The sequence below is a fragment of the Elephas maximus genome, chromosome 10, assembly GCF_024166365.1.
Source record: "Elephas maximus indicus isolate mEleMax1 chromosome 10, mEleMax1 primary haplotype, whole genome shotgun sequence".
Taxonomy (NCBI): Eukaryota; Metazoa; Chordata; class Mammalia; order Proboscidea; family Elephantidae; genus Elephas; species Elephas maximus.
In genome coordinates this window covers 89,911,712-89,935,706 of record NC_064828.1, presented here as the reverse complement: position 1 = coordinate 89,935,706, position 23,995 = coordinate 89,911,712, and the positions used below count along the sequence as shown (strand labels likewise).

General features: G+C 51.8%; 1 protein-coding gene across 1 annotated transcript; it reads left to right on the top strand.

Annotated features, from left to right (window-relative positions):
• Nucleotides 1-3,800: 3,800 nt before the first annotated feature.
• On the top strand, nucleotides 3,801-9,625 carry ZDHHC22 (zinc finger DHHC-type palmitoyltransferase 22). The gene is made up of 2 exons (XM_049899327.1): nucleotides 3,801-4,326; nucleotides 9,360-9,625. The coding sequence occupies exons 1-2, from the start codon at nucleotides 3,801-3,803 to the stop codon at nucleotides 9,623-9,625; spliced, it is 792 nt and encodes a 263-aa protein (XP_049755284.1).
• The last annotated feature ends 14,370 nt before the right edge of the window (nucleotides 9,626-23,995 follow it).

Sequence of the window (23,995 nt, the reverse complement as noted above, 5' to 3'; positions counted from 1 at the left end):
TTGTTTCCTTGGCCAGATCTCCTTCTCCCCCTTGGCAGAATACTCCCTTCCCCCACTGACATCTTCCCACATTCTCTTAGCTTCTCTCTCTCTCTTTCCCTCCCCTCACACACAAAAATCCAGACACACACCTTCCCACCACACACCCATATGCAAAATAAAATTAGAAATACCGACCAACTCTCAAGGTATTTAGGGAATGGAGATCTTTGATCAGTATAGCCAAAACCAAAGCACTCCAGGCTCCCTCCTTCCCAAGCCAGTGTGAGAAGCAGGCAGAGCTTGTGAAAAGGGTCCAGACAGCCACGATCTCCACGAAAAGCTGCTCTGAAGGGGAAAAGGCCATTTGTGCTTCCCTGTGTCTGCCCTGTGACCACTGGAACTCAGAGCTACCAGAGGCAAACATCTGGCCTGCTGTTTTTTTGCTTCAATGTGAGGCCCTTTCAGAACACGAAAAGGTTTCCTGGTCCCTTTTTTTATTTTGATGCACACTACTAAAATGCAGAGAAAACAGTGTCTGGTGATTCAAAAATAGAGGCTGAGCTGATAAGCATATGGCCCTCACATCCAGGGATTGCTCCTGCATTAATCAACTGGTTGAGAAAGCAATAAACAATTACTTATTTATTATGTTTGCTTTCACCGAAAGGAGTAGAACAGAGCAAGCAGGTGAGCTATGACAGCCCAGGAAACTGAGGACTGACGGCACCAATATTTCCGCAATGCTGCTAAGGTGCACTCTGCCTGCCCCTATTCTGCACCAGTGGTGTCACGGCCTCCTTGGTGGTACCCACCTCAGAATAGTGGAGTCAGGGAAGGGGAGGGTATTAGGAACAAGGAGATGGGAGTGAAGCTCCAAGCAGAAGCTCCTGGTCTGTGTCTGGATAAACTCCTTGCTGTCCTCCCTTCTCCCAATTCAGAGCTAACCTTGGGGTGATGCTGGGGTGTGTAGAAACTGAGCGCAGGAGCACTAGTGCTAGAACTGGGTTCAAATCCAGGCTCTGTCACCTACCTCCTGGAGGATTTGGCCACGTGACTTAGCCTTTCTGAGACTCAGCCTCCTCATCTGTAGAATGGGGATCCTCAAGCTTCCCAGATCACGTTGACAGAATTGACCGAGCTGTCTTGTGGTAAGGCACAGTGCTTGATACACAGTAAGGGCCTAATAAATAGTGCCAGTAATTATGAACTGAGAGTCCAATAGTGTTTACCATGTGCAGGCTCTGTTTAAAGGCCTTGCATACATTGTCATTTAATCCTCACATCTTTACTTTTCGGATGAGGAAAGTGGAATCCAAGATCACACAGTAGTGAATGGCAGCCATTCAAACCCAGGAAGCCAGGCTCCAGGGTTCAGATCTGAACCCCTCTGTGCACAGTCCTTCTAAGGAGATGGCAGCGGTCTCTATGCGTGAGCCCCCTGACGAGATGAGCTCCCAAACCTCCAGGTCTCCTTCAGCCAGAGCCGTCAGAGCCGAAAGCAGATGGTTGCTGGCCGTAGAGGGGAGGGAGGGCGTCGAGGATGGCTAGAGCATCCACATCAGCGCTGAATTCCCCAGTTGGAACCGGCGGCTGAAGTCGGGCAGGGCGCCCCAGCCCACTCCAGAGGGACCAAGAACGGGGGTGGGGTGGGGTGAGGCTGGAGGTGGAACAAGAGGGGTGACCAGAGCGCCGCCCCCAGGAGGGAAGGGAGGGGTGGCGGGACTGGGGATGCCCAGCTGCTATCCTCGCCGCCTCCTGGCCCCCACTCGCTGGCGCCCGAGTGGGAGGACGGCAGCTGCCCGCTCCCTCTTCCCCACACCCCCGCTACCTGCCCAGTCCCCCGAAGCGAAGCGTGAGGAGGCAGAGAGCCAGCCGGGCCGAGCCCACAACTTTGCAGCCTTTAAGAGGACGAGTGCCGGCGTCCAGAGGTTCTCTTGTTGGCGACCGTAGCTCGGTGAGTTCATTTCCCCAGCCCTCTGCGGCGGTGCGGCGGCGGCGACCTGCGGGCGGTTTCCCCGGCGCCCGGGAGGCGGTGGCCGAGCATCCGGCAGCCGGCGACCGGCAGCTGACAGCCGGCAGCCGCCTTCGCTGCTTGACTCGCTCGGGCTCGGGCTGTGCCTCCCTTTGCCACCAGCGAGGCGGCGCCGGTGCTGAACGGACAGCTCCCCGGGTCCCCGGGCTTCGGCGCATAGGCCGCCTCCGCTGTCCACGTCCCGGCACAGGCCCCCGGCTGCGGCCTCCCGCCGAGCGCCCCTCACTCTCGCATCCCCTGTCCTTCGCCTTCCCGGCGCCGCCGCGCATCTGGAGGCAGCTCCTGCGTCCCCCTGGCGACCGGCGAGGGGAAGACATTTGCCTCCCCCGAGCCCGGGGCCAATGGCCCCCTGGGGTGGGCAGCACCTGGCCCCGGGTGGGCGCATAGCGAGGGTGGTGCCGAGCCTCCAGCAACCACCTCTGAGCCAGCTCTGCGCTGCACCGCTGCAGCAGACAGGAGCCCGCGCTCCCCACGGCTGCCGAGGGTCCCCGGGGGCGCTGGCACCTGTAAAGGGGATTCCAAGGTGATCAGCCGCCCAGTCCGGACCAGACGGCCTTGACCGAGGCCCTGTGGCACCCACCCACACTGGGCGCAGCCGCCTTCCTAGAACTTTTCTCGCGCCTCTCCTTAGCCCCTGGAAAAGTTCTCTAGGGCGCCCAGAATCCTATTTCCCGGAGGCTTCTGAAGCTGGGCAGGAGCCGGGGCTGCAGGCGACCGGGTGGGGTGTGGCGGGGCTGCACTCGGCAGCGGGGGTTGGCCCCTCGGAAAGACTGGCCAAGCATCTCCTCTTGCGCCCTAGGCGGGCTTGTCGGCACCGAAAGGGTTTCCTCGCCATGGGGGTTGTTTGGGTTTCTCGGGCCAGGAGGGCGGGAGGCAGACGCTAAGGGGGAATTTTAATTTTGTCGCCTCAAATGAAAACGCTCTTTGCAAAGAAATAGCCAGGGCAGCCGGCGTCGTCGGAGAGATGAGGACTCGCTGATACAGGTATTCTGGCTGCACCCCCCACCCCACCCCGTGCCTGAGCTCGTGTTTGAACGAATCGATTGTTTTAATTGATTTTTTTTTAAGCCAGGTGGCAGCAGCTGCTTGTGTGCCTGTGTACACACAGGCACACATAGATATAAACACAGACAGATACCCAGGAGCACACAGATTACACGTACAGAGTCAGTCACAAGGAAACACACACACACACACCACGGGCCTACACGCACACGCACACATACCTCTAAAGAGGGTACCCGTGAAGTCCCTGCGCTTTGTCCCCGTGTGTGTTGAGGGGAGGGGGGGAGTAGGACTCCCAGTAAGTCAAATAGTGCATTTCTCTTTTCTCTCCTCACCCCACCCCACCCGAAATCCTTGGCCTTCTCCTCCTAAGGGGATCTAAACAAGAAATCCCAAACTCGGGCTCGTTTTCACTACCATAGAAGAGAGGAGCTCTCGGCCCGGTCCCCCATCCCCTACTTAGCGCAAACAAGCAGCCCCCTCCCTCCTTGTGCCTGACCTTAAGGCGCCAGGCCGCCGAGGTCAAGCAAAAACCGAGGGAGTTGGCACCCCGGAGTAAGTTCTGGCCCCGGGAGACCGCTGTAGCTTGGGGAGACTCACGCCTCCTTGCCTCCTATTAGGGACGTGGGAGGGGTGATTGGAGGGGGAGGGGTGATTGGAGGAGGAGGTGTGGGGACGTGGATTTGCGCCGAGCCGGACCCACAGAGGAGCGCGCTAGGGCGCCCCCTGGACGCCGCGGTAAGTCTCCCTCTCGCTCGGGCCTGCAGGAATGTAATCGAGGATGCTGGCCCTTAGGCTGCTCAACGTGGTGGCTCCTGCCTACTTCCTGTGCATCGCCCTGGTGACCTTCGTGCTGCAGCTCTTCCTCTTCCTGCCCAGCATGCGCGAGGACCCCGCGGCAGCCCGGCTGTTCTCACCGGCTCTGCTCCATGGGGCGCTCTTTCTCTTTCTCTCTGCCAACGCCCTGGGCAATTACGTCCTGGTCATCCAGAACTCCCCAGACGACCTGGGTGCCTGTCAGGGGACCTCAGCCAGGAGGGCGGCATGTCCCCCACCCAGCACCCACTTCTGCCGAGTGTGTGCCAGGGTCACCCTGAGGCACGACCACCACTGTTTCTTCACCGGCAACTGCATCGGCAGCAGGAACATGCGCAACTTCGTCCTGTTCTGCCTCTACACCTCCCTCGCCTGCCTCTACTCCATGGTGGCCGGCGTGGCCTACATCTCCGCCGTCCTTTCCATCTCCTTCGCCCACCCCCTGGCCTTCCTCACGCTCCTGCCCACCTCCATCAGCCAGTTCTTCTCTGGTGAGTGGCCTTGGCAGGCGGGTTGGGCCCTAACTCAAAGTCCCTCACCCCCACCCCCAAATTTGCTAGATTTAACAAATTAAAACACAGGACAGCCAGTTAAAAATGAATTTCAGATAAACAACACATAGTTTTTTTGTGTAAGTATGTCCCATGCAATATTTGGGACGTCCAAACCCATTGCCATGGAGTGGATTCCAACTTATAGCGACCCCAGAAGAGAGAGTAGAACTGCCCCACAGGGTTTCCAAGGCTGCAATCTTTACAGAGGCAGACTGCCACATCCTTCTCTCACAGAGCAGCTGGTGGGTTTGCGTGGATTGGAACCCCTGACCTTTTAGTTAGCAACCAAGCTCTTAACCACTGTGCCACCAGGGCTCCTATTTGGGACGTACTTATACTAAAAAAGCATGCATTGTCTCTCTGAATTTCACATTTAACTGGATGTGCTGTATTTCATCTGGTGACATTTCCCTCACCCCATGTATCATCTCGTCCTCGTTCTTTTCTGTCCATTGCTCATAGAATCGTGGCAATCCAGGCAATACACCTACTCTGTGCCAGGCAGGGGTGAGTGCTGGCCATGCACCCCTGTGAGGTATACCCATGCTATGTCCCTTCTCTGCCTGGCCCCCAACTCTGCTTACACATTCCCCAAGGACTTCGCTTTCCAAGGTCTTGCCAAGCACCACAGGAAGGTTGAACACGGTGACAGCCCAGCCCCAGCAGGAGACTAAACCCCACCCTCCTTCCCACTCCCTTTGCCCCCACCAGGCTTGTCTCCAGCCTGCAGATGGCTCAGAGCAGGAGGCACTCTGCCTGAGTTGGAGCCATGTTTAGTGATTCCATCTCCACCACAAAGAGCCATGAAACCTGCGTGGGATCAGATCCCCCAGGAGGCTCTCAGACCTGCATGCGCCAGGCACATGAGCCACCACACTGGTGCTCAGCTGGGCACCCTGGTGAAGACTGCATTTTATGTAGCATGCACCACGGAGTAATCTCTTATAACTGGCCCTAAGGGGACCCAGCTCCTGGTGGTAGCTCTTGTCACTTTACCTGGTCTTGAAATTTGCCCCATCTCAGTTCCTTCTACTCCCTCCCCATCCTGGCTTTTGACTCTGACTGGCTTGGTCTTACAATAGGTGACGTGTGTATATGTGCGTGAGTGTGTGTAATTGTTACTCCCGTTTCTCAGATGAGGAAACTGAGGTTTAGATGGAATTCAGTGGCTTGCCGAGGATCATACTACTACTGAGTGGCAGCATCTGACCTGCCGCCGGGTTTTGAGACCACAGCCTGATGCTCTTCCTCAATAGCACAGGAATGCAGTATGTTCCCTCAGTCACTGACCTTTCAGCGACAAAGACAGGCAGGGTGTAACCATTTGCACTGACCTTTCAGCGCAAGGTCAAGATTATCTTGATGTGCCTGGACTAGGCGTTCATAAAAATTCTGCTCCACTCTGGGGGAAGCCATCATTTTGGTCTTTGGTGGGGCTGGCATGACTTCCTGCAGCCCACTTCTTCCCAGGCATGGAACTGTCATACCATTTGGCAGTGAGAACACAGAGGCCCAGGGAGAACCCCGCTATGGGGGCTGCCTTGAGGGATGGTGGCTGAGCTGGGCCCAGAACTCAGAGCTCTCAGGCCTTCTGGATCTGGGTGCTGGCAAAGGAGGCTGATGGGACCAAAATAACCAGGACAGGGGAGGGTGGGTGGGTGGGTGGGCTAGGGGGTGGAGTGTGAGCACAGGCAGGTGGAGGGATGATGAGAGCCAGAGAGCCTGGTTAAACTTTCTTTTCCAAGTAGTCTCATCACATAAAAATGGGTGGTTGTAAAGGGAGGCTCATAAAATGAACTGGTTCATGATAAGCCTGGGCCTGAGGCCTGTCTGTATGTGCCAGGTTTGGGGGACAGGAAAGAAAAGAAGAAGGACTTCTTGCTGATGGGAGAACAGAGCCAGTCTCTGCCTACTTTGGGGCCCAGAGACCTGTTCAGCAGAATGAAGGAGCCCCATCTTGATCTTTCCCCTTTGCCAGCCTTTCCTCTTTGCCCTGGCCACCCTCCATGCCTCCGCCACCCCCCATATTCACCCTGCCTGCTCAACTTCCACCACCACCCCACCATTTTTTCTTCCCCAATCCTCAATCCAAAGGGTTGAGCACTCATCTTCTCTCACATGCCCAGGAGGACAGGTCAACAAGAGGGCGTAAGAAGGCACAAGTTGTTTAATAGAAACTGAGTGTCCCCAGCTCTAGTACTGCCCCTGAGTCAGATGAGCTGCCAACACCTGGGATGGCTGTGAGTGTGGGCCCTGCAAGCTAGAAGTGGGAAGGGGTCTTCTAAAGTGACGGCGGCTGCTGACTATTGGCCTTTGGCTGATGCCAAAGAGGTAGGGGACTGGCCAGTTAGGTTCTAGAAGAATCTTCTCTTTTGACTTTGTGTGACCAGTACAAGTTGTGTCACATCTCTGAACCTCAGTCTTGTCATCTGGAAAATGGAGATGATACCATCTGACCTGTAACATGGCAGGTGGAAAAGTACAGAGCATGGTGGGGACCACTGGAAGGCCCAGTGGGAAGGGAAAGGGACTAGTGTTTAATGAGCATCTATGATGTGTCACCCACTGGGCATGTCTCATTTCATCTAATCCCTATGAAAAGTCTGCGAGGTAGGTATTATCATGTCCATTTTAAAGATGAGGAATCGGAGGCTTAGCGAGGTCAAGTTGCTTCAAAGTCACACAGCTTGTGTGATTCCAACCCAAGATTTGGACTCAGGGCTGTTAGTCTCCAAAGCTCATGCCCTTTCCACTGCACCACACTGCCTCTCTGGAGCTCTCGCTAGAGCTGCTTCCTGATGAATGAGCCACTTAGGGAGGGAGGGAGCTTCCTGTCCCCGGATGCATTAGAGAAGATGCTGGATGTTGGTCTGTCAAAGGTGCTATAGATGCTTGCTGGGAGGCAGGGGAAGGGAAGACTGGATGGTGCAACCTTTCAGGCCCTTTAGGAAGAGTCTGTGATTTTCTAAACGAAGCATAACGATCATTAAATAGTTCAGAGGCACCAAGACAGCCAGGCTAGGCAACTTCAAACACTTCGAGAGAAAGAAGGTCCCCAGAATAGCCTTTTGTAGCTGCTGCATGGGGCCAGGAAAAGGCCGCAAGGTCTTCCTCGTGCCTTGTTTTAGTGCCAGAAAAGAAGCCTGTGGGAAATAGCTTCTGTCAGCCCAGGCTCATCCCTAGGGCTGCGTTGCAAAGCAGGCCTGAGCTTGACAGCTCTGATGTCTCACATCCCAGCTCGAAGGCGGCCTTTGCCTGTCAGCATTCCTCGAGCCCAAAGAGAAGCATGGCCTGTGGTCCTCCATCCCACACGTGGCTGCCCCAGCTCACCTGTGCTGACAAGGAAGAAGTGGGTCAGAGGGATGGTGCAGCCCCACATGAGACCTGTCCTGCTGCTGCCTTCGTGCCTGTGGAGGGGCTGCTCTGCATGTCAGCTGGAATGAGCTTTGCAGCCCCTGGGCAGCTGGACTGACTTGCCTCCAACTTCGCAAAGAGAAACCTGCTATCAAAGCTCCCAGGGACGAGGGCAAGAGGAGGCTGCTAATGAGCAAACTTGAACCAGGTCTGCCTCCTCCCTGGCTGCTGAGTCCACTTGCTGCTCAGACTAGACAAGTTTTAGAAGCCCAAACCTCAAGGGTCTGGAAATTGGAGCCTGGGGAGACCAGGGAAGAGACGGACTAGGAGAACCTGGGGGAAGGGAGGGATACTGTAGAGATTTGCAGTGGCAGAGTAGGTTGTGAGGTGCGGTCCCTGGAGTAGGTGGTGTGTTACAGGGAGAGATGGGCTGAGGAGGGCTTTTGAGTTCTCTCCTGGGCCCACTCCCCTGGCTGCTGGGCAGGACAAGGTAGGTGTCTTTACCACAGCTGCCAAAGTTGCAGCTTGGAGTTGCAGGACTCCAAGCCCTGGAAATGAGAAGGGGAAAGCTTGGTGATTTTAGGAATTAAATTCGAGCCCCTATTGGATCTGCTAAATGGCCCTCAGCAGGAAGCGCTGCACTGAACATACGCCAGAATGGTGATCCATCGGCACACAATTCCTTGACTTATGGAGTCCTATGAAATCGATATTATTATGCCCATTTTATAAATGAGCAAGCTGCAGTTTAGAGAGGTTAAGAAACTTGTGTAGGCTTGAAACTGCTGGAATTCAAACCTAGCATAGTCCGGCCGCTCGAACTTTGAGGGAGAGAGTGGGATCTCTTACTCAGTGGGTATTGAAAACCAGTAATGGCGAGTTTTTGGTTTGGAGGGGCTTAGGGATAGTCCTTCCCCAAGGCAGGGGGCTAGATTGCGTGACCTTGGGGACCTCTTCCAGCGTTAGCAAGCTCCTGTTGATGGAACAGCTTTGGCCTAATGTTCTTGTGGCCACGCTGCACCCTCGTTAACATTAATGGCCGGATTATTCTCTCAGTCGGTGCTCTGCGCTGCCCTTGGGCCAAGCTTGTGATTTATTCTTCTCGGTGGCTAGGCCCTGCTCTCCATCCTGGTGTCACTTTCCTGAGTCCTCCCAGCCAGTGCTCCCAGCCTCACAGGGAGAAGGTGCTGCAGTCAAGCCAGCTGCCTGGGCACTGGCTTCTTCTCAGCTCACCCTTCTCTCCTGAGTAAAGCCCCTTCTCCCTACTTCCAGCCCAGAAAAAGCAGACAGAGATGGGTATCCCTGACTCTACTGAGATGTTCACAGCATCCAGATGCAGAGAAGCTGAGGGCTCTCCATGCCGAGCTCATCAAGCTCCTTCCCTTCTTCCCTGCGCCCCCAGGTCTCCGCTCTTGCCTCAGGAGCCATCAGCGCTATGGAAAAGTTGGGGCGACCAGCCATTCTTCCTCTCCCTCCCTGCAGCGCTGAGATTGCTACAAAATGTGGCTTCCATCTCATTAATCTCCCTCCCTCCCTGCGGAAAGCGCCTGCCTGGATTGCATTTCTGTACGTGGCCTGGGTATAAAGCGGGTCTGGTGTCTCCCTTCCCCCTGCAGGAGCTGTTCTTGGTTCTGAAATGTTTGTCATCCTCATGCTCTACCTCTGGTTTGCCATCGGCCTGGCCTGCGCTGGCTTCTGCTGCCACCAGCTGCTGTTGATCCTCCGGGGACAGACCCGCCACCAGGTGCGAAAGGGGGTTGCGGTGCGGGCCCGGCCCTGGCGCAAGAACTTACAGGAGGTGTTCGGGAAGAGGTGGCTCCTGGGCCTGCTGGTCCCCATGTTCAATGTTGGAAGCGAGAGCGCCAAGCAACGGGACAAGTAGCAGACCCTCCCATCATCTCTCTTTCTCTCTGTCTTGATTCGTCCTGCATATAAGACCACACGCCCTTGAGTCCACCCATGACCCATTACAAGCTTGGGCTGGTAAAGTCCCAGCATCCACCCCTGGTCTGTGACCCATAGAGAATATTGCTGACTGGTGGATCATGACAAGGAGGAAAAATGGCCACCCAGGCATTGCTAGGTTTCCCACTAGCCAGCCAGGTGGCTGCTAACTCTTAGGATGCCTCTGCTTTTATTTCTTCTCTTTGGGGGTCCCTGCTTTTTCCCTCTGCCTGGCTCATCCACTCTCTAGAGAGTCTGATATCATCACTGCTATCTGCTAGAACTCTTCCTCTCAGCCGCCATGCTGGGAGTGGGCAGTGGATTCTTGCTGCTGGTAGGAGGCTCTCCTGGACTTTGAGGCTGGCAAAATGTGTTTAGAATTACCACATGTGGGAGGCAGCCAAATCACCATTGCCACCTGCTAGGGAAGTTGGGGAGGGATGGATGTGTCCTTGTCCTCTCTGAACTTGTAGGAAGTGAAGGGAAAGAGAATCTGGTAGCCTGCTATCCCACTCACCCCCCAGCCAAGTTGCAGAGCCCTTTCTCTGGGATATGGCAGCCAATAGCCTAGTTCCCCTGTCCACCCAGGCTCAGTGGCCACCCAAGCCCAATCCAGAACCTGGCTGAATGCTTGCTTGCCTTGGCACCCTTCCAGCCTTTCCCCTGGGTCTCCAGCCTCCAGGTCTTTGCTGAGAAGGCCAGGAAGGAGGGGGAGGAAGAGGAGAGGTACAGATAAATGAGGGAGGCATGTGATTACCATATAGAGGGAGAAGATGTGTGTGTAAGAGAGAGAGACAGACAAACAGAGTGAGAGGTGGCTGGTGGGTGAGGAGCATTGTCATGGACACAGAGTAGGGAGGAGGGGGTCATGCAAAGGCTGGGATATTTGGGGAATGAGAAGTGGGAGGGGCAAATGGATTCATTTCTACCCTGTATAAAGGATGTGGTTCAGTGTTGGAATGGCTGCCTGGGGAGCCATGCCCGCTTCTGGAGGTATCCCAGCAGGGACTGGGCAGTCATCTGCCAGACATGGCCTGCAAGGGATTTCTGCACAGGGCCAGCCTAGATGAGCTTAGAGATCCTCCCACCCTGAGATTCTGGTGACATCTTCACAACTTAAGGCCCAGAGACAAGATCAGTAGAGGTGCCTGTGAGTTACTTGTTTCACGATGCAAACTTCTGGGACCCAACCCATCCACTGAAGAGAGTTGCTGGAGAGACAGGATTACCTGGATGTTAATGGTAGTTGAGGGGGCTGGAATTTGAGGAGAGGGTCAGATGGGGGCAGAGTGAGGAGAGAGAAGCCAGAAGGTCAAGAGCAACTCTGAGGGGAACATTGGGAGGGTTGAGGTTGGGAAATGGGGGAGACCAGAATAAAGTGGTGCAGTTGCCAGACTATCCCTCCTCATCTGACTGGTTCTGGATGGGGCACTGCTACGAGCTCCAGGACCCATAGGACCAGACCCCTGGGCTTATGAGGGAGTGGGGACAACACGAGTACCCCCACCCTGACTGGCTCCCAAAGCTGGTCTGCTGTCCTTGGAGGCAGCAGGGCTGAAGCCCACATCCTTGCAGTGTCCAGGAGATGGCAACAGCAACCACAATGGTTGCTGCACAGCATCCTGAGTTCACAAGCAAAGCTTGGGAGGACTTTAGCCCATCCTGCCTTCATGCCCCCAGAGGGCTAATGTGGTAGTGACTTTTCCCACTTACATTTCTCTTTCCTATAATATTTCATTCATTCATTCATCCACCCTGTTGTGGTTGTGTGCCCTCTAGTTGATTCCAACTCATAGCAATCCTTTAGGACAGGGTAGAACTGCCCCATAGGGTTTCCTAGGCTGTAATATTTACAGGAGCAAATCTCCAAGTCTTTTCTCCCACAGAGTGGTTGGTGGGTTCAAACTGCCAACCAGGCAGTTTACCCATTGCACCACCAGGGCTCATTTATTGAGCAACAACTTTGTGCCAAGTCTCTTCCAGGGACTGGTGATACAGTACCAAACAAGGGGATGAGATCTAAACAATCAGGGGCACCGTGTTTGTCACAGCCCCCTGTGTGCTGACTTCCACCCCTTGAAAAATGGCCACTCTGCCATCTTGATGGTCAGCAAGGGAGTCACTTGGAGGGGAAGGATGTGGCAGAGAGGGCTGAAAGGGAACCCATGCTGCTACTCAACAAGTTTTGATGGAGGAGTCATGGGGGGCTTCCCCACCCCAATTCTGGCCATATTTAAGCACTCTACACTTGGAGTGGGAGGAGGAGAGGGAGGGGGAAAGGGCCCAGGGGATCCAAATCTTGGCCCTCCTGTGACCCCAGAGTTCAAGCTTGGAAGCCAGCCCTGCCATTCCCAACCTTCTGGAGGCTCAGCTCTGTGAGGCCCAACATGGCGAGGAAGGCAAAAGGGAGACCTGCAGGGAGTCAGCTCCTGGCTGGTTGGTCGGTGGGGGTGATGATGGGAGGTTGCCGGGTGTGGGACTTGAGTAGCATTTGTACACATGGCCCTGTATTATCAATGAAGAACATTAATAAAATATGTGGTTTTAAATTGGATTCGATGTGATCATATGGGCACTGTGGTTGGTCTCAGGGCCAGTACTCGCTGGAATGCACTGATGTGGTCATACTGGTTGGTAAAATATTTTAAAGTAAGTATTAAAAATACTTCTGTCCCAGTTGGTGAATAGCCATTGCCCAGATTCCCTAAGTGGCCAAACCCCCCTGCCCCAGCTATTCTGGAGCCCCTGACTCACCCACAATCCAGCAACTAAGGGGGTATCGCCTGGCACCCTCATGGGCCCCAGGACCCTGCTCCAGCCCTTCAGCCAGGATTGCTCAGGGCTGTGCTGTGTGGTTGGTAAGTGTTATGCATTGAATTGTGTCCCCCCAAAATGTGTGCCAACTTGGCCAGGCCATGATTCCCAGTATTGTGTGATTGTCCACCATTTTGTCATCTGATGTGATTTTCCTGTGTGTTGTAAATCCTACCTCTATGATGTCAGTGAGGCAGAATTAGAGGCAGTTATGTTAATGAGGGAGGACTCAATCTACAAGATTAGGTTGTGTCTTAAATCAATCTCTTTTGAGATATAAAAGAGAGAAGCGAGCAGAGAGACGGGAGACCTCATGCCACCAAGAAAGCAGCACCGGGAGTGGAGCGCATCTTTTGGACCCGAAGTTCCTGCACTGAGAAGCTCCTAGACCAGGGGAAGATTGATGACAAGGGCCTTCCCCTAGAACCAACAGAGAGAGAAAGGCTTTCCCTGGAGCTGACGCCCTAAATTCAGACTTCTAGCTTCCTGGACTGTGAGAGAATAAACCTCTGCTTGTTAAAGCCATTGACTTGTGGAATTTCTGTTATAGCAGCACCAGACAACCAAGACAGTACGTATGCAAATGTCACCCCTGGTTGGTGGCAGGTCTGTGGTTCTGGGATCCGTGGAGCCATGGGAACAAGGAACAGAGTGTCTAACCTGGCAACTTTTCTTTTCCTCCTCCTCCCCTTCCCTTCCCCATGTCAGAGGGCAGGTGAGGAAGAGAACAAAGAGGAGACTCCATCTGCCCCTGCTTCCCAGCCAGAGCCCCTGCCCTCTCAGCCCCTACAACATCCAAGACCTTGGAGGCCCAGCCCTGGGGTTAGCCTGGAGGGGGTGGAACCCTGAGGAAGGGAGTGGGCATGGCCTCTGATGCAGGCCTGGACTCACGGAGGGCACAACTGCAAAGTGCTGATTCTATTTGGGCTGTGGAAGGACGTTGAGCTTAGGCCAGTGTTGTGATGGTCTGCATTCCCTGAACACACCCCAACAGGGAGCCCCAGATGTGCTGGGGCAGTGGGATGAAAGGAGCTGCGGTTAATCTACAGCACATTCCAGAGCCCAGGCTGCCATCGCCCAGCAGGACAGATACCATGCCTGGCTTGTTTACCAGTGTATCCTGGATGCCTGCCTAGCAGGGGATGGGCATGTAGTAGATGCTCAGTATATACTGACTGGATGAAAGCACAGATTTTGTGCTCATTTGCTAACTCCACACCTCTTATTCCCCTGATGTGCCAGTGCTGTGCTGTGCTCTGCACATTGTCAGGCTAGAGGATGGGTGAGACAATTCTGTCCTTGAGATATTTACAACCTAGGAGAGGCTCCTTGAGACTGCACTAGGAGTGCTCAGAGCAGGGAAAGAGCATGTCTAGTGACCAGGACCAGGGGAGTCCCATTTGTGCAGATCTGGAAGATGGATTGTGCAGGCGGAGATGGTCAGGGAGGCTCTCCAGGTACAGGAAACAAGCCTGGAGCCTCAGGATGATCATGGGAACATCACAGAGAGGCCGAGGGAGTTAAGGCCGAGAGCTAGGACCCAGGCAGAGAGGGCCCCAAATGCCAAGCTCAGAAATCTGAATTTAATTTGGCAGGCAATCAGCAATCACTGAAGGAGTTTGAGCAAGGGAGTGATATGATTAGAGCTAGATTTCAGACAGTGAGGCCTTGGAGAATAGCCTAGAAGTGGTAGAAACTGGAGGCTGAGGGACCAACTAAGAGACATTGGCTATGGTCTGAGTGAGACATAATGAGGGTCTGGGCAGGGATAGCGGCTGTGGGCTGGTAAGGAAGGGCAGGGTGTCAGAGGCACTTCACAGACATGACCAGACGTGTGCCAGAGAGAGGATCCAAGACAATCCAGAAGGTTGAGGATGCACAAAATCTGTGCATTCATTCAGTCAGTATTTATTGGGCACCTACTATGTGCCTAGGTGCCTCAAAAGACAGGCCATCAGGAGCAATGGGGTAGGGAGAAGATCATGACCCTGGGGTTCAGGCCCACCCAAAGCACTTGCTCCCATCATTAGCCCATTGGTTGGCAGTTGATGATGTCCTTCTTAACTAATCACTCTGCAACCTTGCATGGAGGAAGGGGTTTGACCAATAGCTCAGGGGACATCTGTTGGTCATACTTTGCAGCACAACTCTCAGACTCCCAAAGCCGGGGTAAGATCATCTGCTTGTGACACTAGAGGTCATGGGTCTTCTGACCTTCATGGGTCTTCTCCACAGTGCTTCAATAGTCCCAACCAGAAAGAGGGCACTCTGCTTTGGCCCATGCCCTCAGTTCAGATTGAACACAGCATCAACTGCCTTGCTCCAGAGTTCAGGAACCAAAGGAGCTTTGGGAAAAGGATAAACTTGAGGAGGCTAGAACCCATGTCTTCTGCTGTAATAAGGAAGCCAGTCTTTAGGTCCCAGGGACCATCTTTAAGCCAGTTTCCTGCCCTAGGAACGTGACTGTCCTTGTTACTGTCCATGCTCTGGCTCCTCTCTGCACCCTCTGTCCTCTAACTGGCCTCGATGTCCCCCCCCCCCCGGCCCCATCTCCCTCCTGTCTCCGGGCATGCTCTCAGGGATGGTGGGAGGCAGCCAGTCTATCTTCCAAAGCTTCATTTTCTGAAATCTAGTTCTAATCATGCCACTCCCTTGCTTAACATCCTGCAGTGGTTCCCTGTGGCCTATCATTAACTCCAGATTTCTTAGCTTGGCATTCAAAGCCCTTCTCCTGCTGGGGAGAAGAGGAGGGGGTGGTCGGGGAGCAAGAAGGCAGGGCTCCTGCCTTATCTGAGATGCTTCAGAGATGAGGCAGAACCTTGGACCTACTCCCAGCTGGGGTGAGCCTGCTGTAGGGGTAGGGGTCCCTGGGATAGCTCATCTGCTCCTGATGTTGGCGTCTGCCTCTACCCTTGTCCCTCTGTCTGTAGGTGGTGCTGACCCAGCTCCTCCATTCATTCCTCAGACATTCATTGATGCCGACTTGATGCTGGGCACGATGCCAAGAACCAGGAATGCAAAGACGAATGAGACCTAATACCTGGCCTCGGGAAGCTCATACACAAATCATCACAGTGGTTCACAGCACAGGCTCAGTGCATGAGAGCACTGTTGGGAGAAGGACAGGGTGCTCCAGAAGCCCAGAGGATAGCACTCACTTGGCCATGGGTGGGCTGGGGAGACTCCCCAGAGAATGTGACACCTGGGTCATACAGGATGAATAGGAGTGGGCCAGGCAGAAAAGCACGGCTATGAGTAGGAATAAGGGAGTCCCTGGGTAGTGCAACCATTTAAGAGTTTGGCTGTTAACTGAAAGGTTGTCAGTTCGAACCCACCCAGAGGCTCCTTGGAAGAAAGGCCTGGTGATCTGATTCTGAAAGATCACAGCCATGGAAACCCTGTGGAGTGTAATTCTACCCTGCACACATGGTTATGCCATGAGTTGGAATCAACTCGATGACAACTGGTTTGGTCGTTTTTGTTTGAGGCAGGAGTAAGCCTAGAGGCAGGGATGCCCAGCCATTTCTGGGAATTGTGAGTCTGCAGGTAGGAGTGATTGGGACATGAATATGCATCCTGCAGCCACAGCCAGAGAAATTTTTAGTCCTCAGGCCACCTGGACAAAGTGTGTTTCTCCAAGGACCCTGCCTCCATCCTCTGATCACTTCTCACAAAACCCTGACTCACCCCAGCTCATGGGTGCCCTGCTTGGGTGAGTCAAGCATGAGTTGATATCTAGTTTTTCTAAGCAATCCACAGGAAATTAGTCCTCCAGGTTGGAGACTAAAAACAGAAAAAAAAAAAAAATTTTTTTTTTTTTTTTTTTTTTTTCAGAAGATGACACTAATTTCCCGGGGAGTCAGTGGGAGGTGCTGGAGAGCTCAACTGGGAACATTGAGATCCAGAGACCTCCCTCTGGGCCCAACGAGAGGCCACAGGGAGCACCCATCATCCTTTCCTTCTAGTACATTCTCAGCCATTCCTACCACGATGACATCCGGAAGCTAGAATAGGAGAATTGAAAAAGCTAAAACCCTGGAAAGTAGGAAGTGACTTTCCGTTATACATAATTGCCCATCCCGACCATCAGGGTTTGCACCCCTTCATGGCTGTCTGCATCCCGGTGCACACCCCTTCTGTAGCCTGGTGGCCCTGATGTGCCTCCCTCAGCCTAGGCCTCTCCCAGCCTCCTCTGTATCCCACTTCTCCACGGGGCCTTTCCTCAGCCCGTCCAGCCCCCTGGGGAATGTTCCATCCCCAACTCCCACTATACCCGGCAGCTCTCTGTCACTCTGACTCATTCTCTCCTGTGTGGCTTTTGTCTCCTAACTCTACTGCGAACCCCCGGAGGGCAGGAGTGGCGATGTGGAATCCTCTATAGGGCACTGACACTGCTGCAATGCTGCTACTGGTGTTAATGACCACACTGAGCATTCACAACGTGCCCAGCCCTCGTCATACTCACACTTTACCACTATTAACTCATTACTCCTCAGAGCAACCCTAGGAGTTATGTTTTATTACTATCTCTACTTTCTAGATGAAGGAACTGAGTCACAGAAAGGTATGTAACTTCTTGTCTAAAGCCACCCAGCTAGTAAGTGGTAGAGCTGGGATTCAAACCCAGGCTGCCTGCTCCAGAGTCTATGGTTTTAACCCAGACACCAGGCTGTCTTTCTATTGTGGACAGTTGTAGACGCCCAATAAAGGGGATTGGGTGGCACAAGCAGTTGGCAATTGGTTGCTAACCTAAAGGTTGGTGGTTTAAACACACCTAGCAGCTTCACAGAAGAAAGGCCTGAAGAATTGCTTCTGTAAAGATTACAGCCAAGAAAACTCTATGGAGCAGTTCTACTCTGTAATACAGGGAGTCGCCATGAATCAGAATTAACTCAACGGCAACAGATTTGGTTTTTCTTGGTAGACACCTCATAAATTCCCTGATGAAAATTAACAGGGGATCAAGTTTTCATTCATGCATTCATTCAAAACATTTACTGAGCACCTACTGTGGAGCCCCTGGGTGGGCTTGGCTACTAATCAAAAAATTGTTGGTTCACGATGACTGACCTGACAGGGAACACAACCGAGAACCCCTGAGGGAGCAGGAGAGCAGTGGGATGCAGACCCCAAACTCTCCTAAAAAGGCCAGGCTTAATGGTCTGACTGAGACTAGACGTACCCCAGATGTCATGGTCCCCAGACCTTCTGTTAACCCAAGACAGGAACCATTCCCAAAGCCAACTCTTCAGACAGGGATTGGACTGACTATAGGATAGAAAATGATACTGGGGAGGAGTGAGCTTCTTGGATCAAGTATACACATGAGACTATGTGGGGCGCTCCTGTCTGGATGGGAGAGGAGAGGGCAGAGGGGGTCAGAAGCTGACTGAATGGACACGAAAATAGAGGGTGGAGAGAGGAGTGTGCTGTCTCATTGGGGGGGAGCAACTAGGAGTATACAAAAACAAGGTGTGTATAAATTTTTGTATGAGAGACTGACTTGATTTGTAAACTTTCACTTAAAGCACAATAAAGATTTTTTTTAAGTAAAAAAAATCAGAAGAAAAAATAGATAAATCATCTTTTAAATAAATGGTTATAATGGCTTAAAAAAAATTGTTGGTTCAAATCCACCCAGGGGTGACACAGAAGAAAGACTTGGTGACGAGCTCCCAAAAACCCTATAAGCACAGTTCCACTCTGACACAGGTGCGGTCACCGTGCGTCAACGTCCACTCAACAGTGACGGGCTTTACTATGTAACAGGCACTGGGGATCCAGAGAAAGGGTTTAGACTCAGCCTTGCCTTCACAGACCTGACAGTCTGCTGCTGAAGGTGACCCTGCAGGTGAAAGCAGGCTGACTTCAAAGCCCATGAGGCATATCTGTGTCCTTTCCACACTGATGATTATGGGCAAGTTGCCCCAGATAAAGCTGCCTCTTCTGGAGTCTGAGCACCTGTGAAGGTCTGAGGACAGCCCTGGTTGGTGACCCTACTCCAGGGCTCAAAAATAATGTCTAGCCATGAAAAAGACCCCAGCTATCTCTAGGCTGCCCTCTGCAGCGGGATAAGGGGCCCACAGGAAGGGACCAGCCCCACCAGAGGGCTGAGCACAGCCCTGCACATCCCCACATTCACCCCCAGAAGACCAGGACTGGGAGGCACCAAAAGACCCTAAAATGCCAGTGTGCTCTGAGGAGAAGAATGTCTGCAAAAGCTCATTTATGACATGTGGGAAAAAAGAAGCCACCAGAGAGGTCAAAGGGAGGCTGTAGCACATCTTGCCGTCCTCCCCACTGAAAGGCAGAGAGAGAGCTCCAGAGAGAGGGAGCAGGGGGCATTGACCTGAACCTTCCAGAGAGGAGGCAGTTCCATATGAGCTGAAGGCTCCTTGCTAGCATCCCTAGCCCCATAAGCCCCCCTTCCTGGCCTGTTTGTAATGCTGAAATCCCACCATTAATATCTCCTTAAAACATCTAAAGCATTTTGGCCTTCAAATTCTGGGAGGTATTTGCTACTTGTTGTGTTAGGTACCGTCGAGTTTGTTCCAACTCATAGGGACCCTAAACACCGGAACAGAACAGTGCCCCATCCTGTACCATCCTCACAATCGTTGCTGTGTTTGAGCCTATTATTGCAGCTACTGTGTCAATCCATCTCACTGAGGGTCTTCCTCTTTTTCGCTGACCCTCTACTTTACCAAGCATGGTGTCTTCTTCCAGGGATTGGTCCCTCCTGATAAGGTGTCCAAAGTATATGAGACAAATTCTCGCCATTCTCCCTCCTTCTAAGGAGCATTCTGACTGTACTTCTTCCAAGACAGATTTGTTCATTCTTCTGGCCCACCCAGAAAAAAATTCTGGCTGTACTTCTTCCAAGACAGATTTGTTCATTCTTCTGGCAGCCCATGGTATATTCAGTATTCTTTGCCACAACCATGATTCAAAGGCATCAATTCCTTTTCGGTTTTTCTTATTCATTGTCCTGCTTTCGCATGCATATGAGGCAATTGAAAATACCATGGCTTAGGTCAGGTGCACCTTAGTCCATAAAGTGACATCTTTGCTTTTTAATACTTCAAAGAGGTCTTCTGCAGCAGATTTGCCCATTGTTTGGGAAATTTTATTTGATTTCATCATTTGATTTCTTGACTGCTGCTTCCATGGGCATTGATTATGGGTCCAAGTAAAATGAAATCCTTGACCACTTCAATCTTTTCTCCATTTATCATTATGTTGCTTATTGGTCCAGTTGTGAGGATTTTTGTTTTCTTTATGTTGAGATGTAATCCATACTGAAGGCTGTAGTCTTTGATCTTCAGTAGTAAGTGCTTCAAGTCCTCTTTGCTTTCAGAAAGCAAGCTTGTGTCATCTGCGTATCGCAGTTTTGGAATCTTCCTTCAATCCCGAAGCCAAGTTCTTCTTCATATTGTCCAATTTCTTGGGTTATTTCCTCAGCATGCAGGTTGAATAAGTATGGTGAAAGTATACAACCCTGACGCACACCTTTCCTGATTTTAAACGACACAGTATCCCCTTGTTCTGTTTGAACAACTGCCTCTTGGTCTATGTACAGATTCCTCATGAGCACAATTAAGTGTTCTGAAATTCCCATTCTTCCGAATGTTATCCATAATTTGTTACAGTCCACACAGTCAAATGCTTTTGTGTAGTCAATAAAACACAGGTAAACATCTTTCTGGTATTCTCTGCTTTCAGCCAAGATCCATCTGACATCAGCTATGATATCCCTGGTTCCACGTTCTCTTTTGAATCCGGTCTGAATATCTGCCAATTCCCTGTCAATGTGCTGCTACAACTATTTTTTAATTATCTTCAGCAAAATTTTACTTGCATGTGATATTAATGATATGTTTGATAATTTCCACATTCTGTTGGATCACCTTTCTTTGGAATGGGCACAAATATGGATCTCTTGCAGTAGGTGGACCAAATAGCTGTCTTCCAAATTTCTTGGCATAGACAAGTGAGCACTTCCTGCACTGCATTTGTTTATTGAAACGTCTCAGTTGGTATTCCATAAATTCCTGGAGCCTTGTTTTTTGCCAGTACCTTCACTGCAGCTTAGACTTCTCTCAGTAACATCAGTTCTTGATCACAGGCTACCTCCTGAAATGGTTGAATATCGACCAATTCTTTTTAGTACGGTGACTCTGTGTACTCCTTCCATCTTTTTTTTTTTTGATGCTTCCTGTGTTGTTCAACATTTTGCCCCTAGAATCCTTCACTATTGTAACTCAAGGCTTGGATTTTTTCTTCAGTTCTTTCAGCTTGAGAAATGCTGAGTGTGTTCTTCCCTTTGGTTTTCTAACTCCAGGCCTTTGCACATGTCATTATAACACTTTACTTTTTCTTCTCGAGCCACCCTTTGACTTCATCATTTATTCCTCTCACTTTAGCCACTCTACATTCAAGAGCAAGTTTCAGAGTCTCTTCTGACATATATTTTGGTCTTTTCTTTCTCTTCTGTCTTTTTAATGACCTCTTGCTTTCCTCATGTATGATGTCCTTGATGTCATCCCACAACTCATCTGGTCTTTGGTCATTAGTGCTTAACATGTCAAATCGATTCTTGAGATGGTCTCTAAATTCAGGTGGAACATGCTTTGGCTTTCATGGACTTGTTTTCATTTTCTTCAGTTTCAACTAGAAGTTGCATATGGGCAACACAGTTGGCCCTGGCCTTGTTCTGACTGATGATATGGAGCTTCTTCATTGTCTCTCTCCACAGATGTAGTCGATTTGATTCCTATGTATTCCATCTGGCAAGACCTATGTGTATAGTCCCTGTTTATGTCGTTGAAAAAGGTATTTTCAATGAATACGTCGTTGGTCTTACAAAATTCTATCATGCGATCTCTGGCATTGTTTCTATCATCGAGGCTGTATTTTCCATCTACTGCTCCTTCTTCTTTGTTTCCAACTTGTAAATTTCAATCACCAGTAATTATCAATACATCTTGATTGCACATTTGATCAATCTTAGACTGCAAAAGTTGATAAAATCTTTAATTTCTTCATCCTTGGCATTAGTGGGTGGTGTGTAAATTTGACTAATAGTCGTATTAACTGGTCTTCCTTGTGGGTATATGGATATTATCCTATCACTGACAGCTTTGTACTTCAGGATAGATCTTGTTTTTGTTTCTGTTTTTTTTTTTTTTTTTCCAGTGAATATGACACTATTCCTCTTCAATTTGTCATTCCTAGCATGGTAGAAAATGTGATTGTCTGATTCAAAATGGCCAGTAATCCATTCAGCTCACTAATCCCTACAATATCATAAATATCATATCGATCTTCAAGCATTCCATTTTTGAAAACTTCTAGTTTTCCTAGATTCATATTTGTACATTCCACGTTCTGATTATTAATGGATGTTTGCTGCTATTCCTTCTCATTTTGATTCATGTCATATCAACAAATGAAGATCTCAAAAGCTTTACTCCTTCCACCTCATTAAGGTCGACTGTATTTTGAGGAGGCACCTCTTCCCCAGTCATATTTTGAGTGCCTTCCAACCTGACGGGCTCATCTTCCGCCACTATATCAGACAACTTTCTGCTGCTATTCACTGCTTTTCAATAGCCAATTTTTTTAGAAGTAGATCGCCAGGTCCTTCTTCCTAGTCTATCTTAGTTTGGAAGCTCTGCTGAAACCTGTCCACCACTGGTGACCCTGCTGGTATTTGAAATACTGATGACATAGCTCCCAGCATCACAGCAACATGCAAGCCACCACATTTCGACAAACTGACAGACGGGTGGTGGTTTGCTACTAAAGACCTTGAAATTAGGTTTCCTTCTCTTCCTGCCTGACAGCTTGCTGAGAGCTGGGCCAAAAGCGAGTGGTTTTAGACAGAGGAGAGGGGAGAATGGTGCCCCAGGGTTAGGAGAGGTGGGGGGGAGAGGGAAGGGCCCTGCCAGAGTGGTGGGAGCCACATGAAGAACACAAATAATGTCACAGAATGTGCATGTGAAGAATGTTGAAATGGCACATGCTTTGTTACATATATATTTATCACAATTTGAAAACAAAAAACAAAACCAGAGCCATGGGAAGCCCCCAGCCTGGGTAACAACGTGGGGCAGGAACTAGGACTGGGTGCTTGGGTGTGCCAACCTGAGGGTGCTGCTCGTGAGTCCCCATCCAGTAACTGGTATCCTGGAAAGACCACCCAACTGTGAGTCCAGAGAGCACAGTGGTCCCTGTTGAGTCCCTTTGTGGCCCTGAGCAAGTCTTTGGACGCTGGATTCATTCTTTAGACTTACCGAGTGTTAGGCACCCTTGGCCCAGTGTGGGGCAGGTGGACCCCCAAGGATGTGTTTTGCTGGTACTGCAAGCACATTCGACTTTGCTACAGACTCCACCCCTCCCCACTGCCCCACACTCTTTCCCTACCTGCTTGGCCTCTGAAGGCTTCCGGTTTATGAACCCTCAAAGGCCAAGCTTCAGAAGACCTTCCACAAGCCACTGGGACGAATTCCTCAAACCTTCTGCCTCGCATGCTGTGCTGTTGGTGGGCAGAAGGCAGGAATAGGGCGTAAGAGAAAAAGCAGTGAGGGGTATGACTTCAGAGATGGAAAGACAAGGGAGATGAAATGGCACAAATTTGATTTTGATGGACTCTGAGCCAGCAGAGGTCACCAGCAGCTAGGGAAGGGCTGTTCCTGCTTTTAACAAAGACTGTAAGGGTTGCTCTCATGGGCAAGAGCAGAAAGGAGACCCAAGGAGGGAAACCAAGGAAGGGGCACCGAGGCCCAGCCGTCTGAGCGTGCCTGGCAGCCAGGCCGAGAATTCCTTCGCTTGTGCAGGTAATTAATAAACACAGGAGCAGGGGAGGGTGTGACGGCTCGCGGGAGAAAGGATTTAATTAGCCACGTTTTCAGGAGAAAAAAACTAAATTACAGGAAACAATGGTGTACTCCGAGGACCACAAACCCCTAAGCCGACTCCTGAGACCCCCCCGCTCGCGCCTGAACCTCATTTCCACCGTCCAGGTCCCCAGCCTCGCCCGGGGCATGAGGGCTGCGCGGGGCTGGGTTTCCTTCCACGCCTGGTGGGAGTGCGGGTCCCAAGTCGCGCGCTGCAGCGCCGCCGCCGCCAGGACCCGCTGCCATGGCTCGGGGCCGCCGGGAGGGGGCGCTGCCGGGCCGCTGCTCCTGGCTGTCCGGGCCGGCTCCGGCTCCCCGGCTCCACCGCCAAAGGCGGGCTATCTCCTTCCCGGCTAGGAGGCTCCGAAAAGAACCTGGGGACCAACCAACCCCGGGCTGGGGTGCTGCTGGGTTTTTTGCCTTGTCGAGCCTCAGAGGGCTTGAGCAGAGGCGTGGGGGGGGGGGGGGGCGGAGGGGCGGAGCGGGGGGCAGAGGAGGGCACTTGCTCCGGCTCAGGTCCAAGGGGGCGCAGACCAAGCGCGGAATGACATGCGGAGGCGCCACAAATACGCAATGGGCCTGACTCAGGCAACCGG